This window comes from Merops nubicus, unplaced genomic scaffold, assembly GCF_000691845.1.
Source record: "Merops nubicus isolate BGI_N331 unplaced genomic scaffold, ASM69184v1 Scaffold48755, whole genome shotgun sequence".
Taxonomy (NCBI): domain Eukaryota; kingdom Metazoa; phylum Chordata; class Aves; order Coraciiformes; family Meropidae; genus Merops; species Merops nubicus.
Window position 1 is genome coordinate 2,810 of NW_008612538.1, and position 3,814 is coordinate 6,623.

The following is a 3,814-nucleotide window of genomic DNA, read 5'->3' on the forward strand; positions in this document are numbered from 1 at the left end:
GTGTAAAAAAATCACTAAAACCACATTTTCAGCATCACATGCCAGATGCTAGCCTGTCTTTGAATGGCTGAATTCTTCCCTTTTTTACAACATGTTGCAAAATTGATTTAGACTAAAGCACAGAATTTACAGTAGTTTAGGAGAAGAGTGAAGACTGTGTCTGATGAAGCCCCCACCCAAGTCAGTATTCTGACATGGGGACAGTAGGGCAATGCAGTCCCTTCAGATCAGGCCATGCTTCTGGAACTTAAGTTTCACTGAGAAGCATGTCGCCATCTGAACTGTGCACTGAGATGCTGTGCATCAGATTCTGCTCTGATGTGGGATTTTTGCTGTGGCCACCTGGCAGGCAACTTCAGATCTTAATGGTCACTGAAATTCTTGTGGAAACATCAGATGTTAAAATGCCCTTTTTTTTTTTTTGAGGTGTAACACTACTGACTGATTAGTTCACAGCATCCCTGACATTTTATCAACAGGAGAAGGGAGCTGCACAACTCAGGACCAACACAGTAAATACTGAATGACAAACGAGCTGGCCACACCACTGCTTGGGTATAGTTTGATCTCTGTAACAGATCTCCAGTGGTGTCTCTCCATGGGGACGTTTCCAGGGTGGTCTCTGCAAGGTGATGATTTTTCAGTGGGAAGAAGAGAGGATGCCATAGCTGGAGAAATAAGGGCATCTGTGAAGAAGCTGGCTGAGCAGTGCAGGAGCTGCAAGAGCATTTATTTGACTCCTTGTTTCTGAAGAAAGGTCAGCAGCAGCTATTGTGGTGTGGTGATAATTTATTCAGCCCAGCAGCTGGTGAAGGTTTGGACTAAGCTGTAGGGCTTCCTCCTGCTTTTTGACAGTGACTCTGTTGTTACACATACAGGAACCACCTCGAGGAGGTCAGGCAGGGAAATGATTAATTTGAAAGTGCTTAATTTGAAATCCAGAAGCTGAAATGATGTCAGTGCTGGTGGAACAGCAAGCAGAGACTGGAGGGCAGTGTTGTGGCTTGTGCTGTAGCCTTCAGCATCCCCTCGGGCACTTCTCAGCCCCAGAGTTCAACTCTAAGAAGTAACTCATCCACTCAATGGATGCAGTGACTTGTTGGTTCACTTCTGCATTATTATAGGCTGCATGGAGATTTTAATTTAATAGTAAATCAGAAAGAACTGGTAAGTTTTACTAGATACTAAGATTCGTTAAGCATTCAAGCTCTGAACAAGGCAAGTGGGCTTAAAACTCACAAGTCAGCTCTTCTGGGTGCACTTCTGTCCACTAGATCTCAAACATCAGTCAAGGGATGTGATGTGCATATGTGCCAAGCATTTGAGAGCAACCAGCCTTGTTTTTTCGGTTGGGCAGCTGCTGGGATGTGCTGTGTGGGATGGCAGCCCAGCCTCCACTTCTGCACAAGCGTGGCACCTGCCCAGGGTCTGTCAAACCCTGTCCTTCAGCGGCACGGGTGTTGCTCTTGTCACTCAGCTCCAAAAAGGCCCACGTAGGTCATCCCTGAGCCATGTGGCACTGATACGCTGCCAGGAGCTGTGCAGCAGATGAGCTTGTCAGAAAGGTGCAGGGTGGACATGCTGAGTAGAAGCAGACGGGCTAATTCTTTTTCAATTTCTGTTTCTTCAAGATGCTGCTGCCCTGGTCTGTGCCCGTAGAAGTGTGACGCTCATCGGTGCTGGCCGCAACCTGCCGCAGGACGGGCGATATCAGCACGCAGCCAAGATGGTGGCATTTAACTGGAGGGTGAGGATGTTTCACATTTGTAAAGCAGTGAATTTCTGCTCTTTCAAGCAGGTGCATGTAAGGTGTGGTTGGATGGGGCCTGTATTTAAAGATGGCTTCCTTGCCTAGGTGAAGTATGGTTGACCTCTGTGCACCTCAGAGACAGAGGACATGATGTTGTTGTCCTTTCTTGCCATACAGGCTTGCACTCTATGGGTTGGCACCAGCACTTGATGGGGCCTCACTTACAGACCTGAGTGCAGTACTGGTAGGCGAGCTCTGCTCCGCTCGCCTCTTCTCCTCCTGGCTTTCCTCTTTCCAGGCTTTTCTCTGTCTGCTCTTTCCTCAGCTCCTTTTGTTACTGCTGGGTGTGTTCTCCACTGTGTTTTCTAGTGTATTGGGGCCGTAAACATTGCAGGGTTTGCGCGTAAGGCACAGGAATGTTTGAGCAAGTGCCTCGTGCATTGGCAATTTTAACATTGTAAATCAAACCATTTATCAAGCAAGCAATGCTAACCCCACACCTTGGCTCCACCTCCCTGCTGTTGCGGAGGTGTGGTTTAGAGAGATTGCCACTTTTAATATGTTGGGAGATTGACAGGATGATGGGTTTTTGCAAAACTGGAGAAGATTGGCCTAATGTCAAAGGGAACATGCACCTTGTAGAGGTCAATGTTATAGAAGACCTCACTTGAGCCTCTGATGTGTGGACTTTAAGGGGACACACTAAAGGTGTGTGGCTACAAAGCTTGTTCTAGATTCACTATTTTGATGATGACCAAACAGCATTATGAGGTGGTGGAAGGCCTGCTAAGGGTACAGAGGGTTACCGGGAGGCTTGCTAAAGGGGAGCTGGCACTATGAACCTATTGTGCATCACTGACAGACTGGACGAATCCTGCTAACCAGGTGGCTTTTTGAAACAGTGGGCTGCGAAGTTCATGTACCTTTAATATTCTGGAATTGACATCTTTCACTGAGTGCCTGTGCCACTCTCGTTATATTTGTATTTCATGTTCACAGTGTTACCCATTTGCATTTTATTTTCCACTCCACGTGCACTTACAGTAGCATGCTTTTCTGACCTGGAAATGTGTCGTGCAATTTCAGTGGTTCCAGGCATTAAAAACTTGTGAAACTGAATCATTGGATCCTCTAGGTTTTTTATTTTTTTCCTTCCAGTTTAAAGGCATTTATCTATACCTTCCAGATGTGTGTCTGTTAATTACAGAACTACCATAAATGAAAATTTCTAGGAGCACAAAAATGTCTTTGAAGATCACACCTGATAGCTGATATGCATGGATCCGTTGCTCATGTGGGAATTGTTCAGAAGTGTTTGCACATTTATAGTTTTCCTAAAATACTCACTTCTTCCCTTTCGGCTCCAGATTGTGTCAATATTCCATTTGCTGTAAAGCAATCACAAGCAACAAAGAACTGTTCAAAAGGGCTTCAGGTACAAACTTGAGCGAACTCAGTTTTGCCCTTTCCCCCAGATGTTGGTCTGCCTTGTTTCAAGTTTCCTACATAAAAAAAAAAAAAAAAAAAAAGCATGAACAGAGGAGCATTGCCGTTGCTTTGCGTTGCTTTGAATAATGCTGTTGTTGTAGGAAGCTGTGTAGCATCCCTGCAGACTCATTTTCAATTGCCCAAGTGTTCCAGTAACTGCCTAAATATATTATTTTGCATTTTAGGCTTTGGAGAATTTCCCATTGCTGATGTACATTTTGGCAGCTAAAACATTGATTCTCTGCTTAGCGTTTGCTGGAGTAAAAATGTACCAGAGCAAAAAAATTGAAGAAAAACTGAAGAGGGAACGTGAAGAGAAATTGAAAACAGAAGCAGAGAAGAAGGATGATTGAAGAGTTTCTCAGGTATAGAATTTGTTTGACATCTTGGTGTTTGATAATGGCATTGGCATATTAATCCTGTTATGCTTTGTCTGGGATGCATTTGGATCATGCAATTACAACCACCACCATTAGCTGAGTTCTTACAATATTTATCTCCTGTGACATTTCATCATATTTACACACCCATATCATGCCCATTCTTTGTAGGAATTGCAGTTACCACCAGAAAACT

General features: G+C 44.5%; 1 protein-coding gene across 1 annotated transcript; it reads left to right on the top strand.

Moving 5' to 3' along the window:
* Positions 1-1,726: 1,726 nt before the first annotated feature.
* Positions 1,727-3,591, top strand: SMIM11 (small integral membrane protein 11). Its single transcript, XM_008941560.1, has 2 exons — positions 1,727-1,747; positions 3,424-3,591. Exons 1-2 carry the CDS (start codon positions 1,727-1,729, stop codon positions 3,589-3,591), a joined length of 189 nt encoding a protein of 62 aa, XP_008939808.1.
* Positions 3,592-3,814: the final 223 nt, after the last annotated feature.

Coding starts and splice junctions, on each gene's coding strand:
- SMIM11 (XM_008941560.1), top strand. CDS start 1,727: ATGGTGGCATTTAACTGGAGG. Junction 1,748..3,423: donor TGGTGGCATTTAACTGGAGG/GTGAGGATGTTT, acceptor TTTGCATTTTAG/GCTTTGGAGAATTTCCCATT.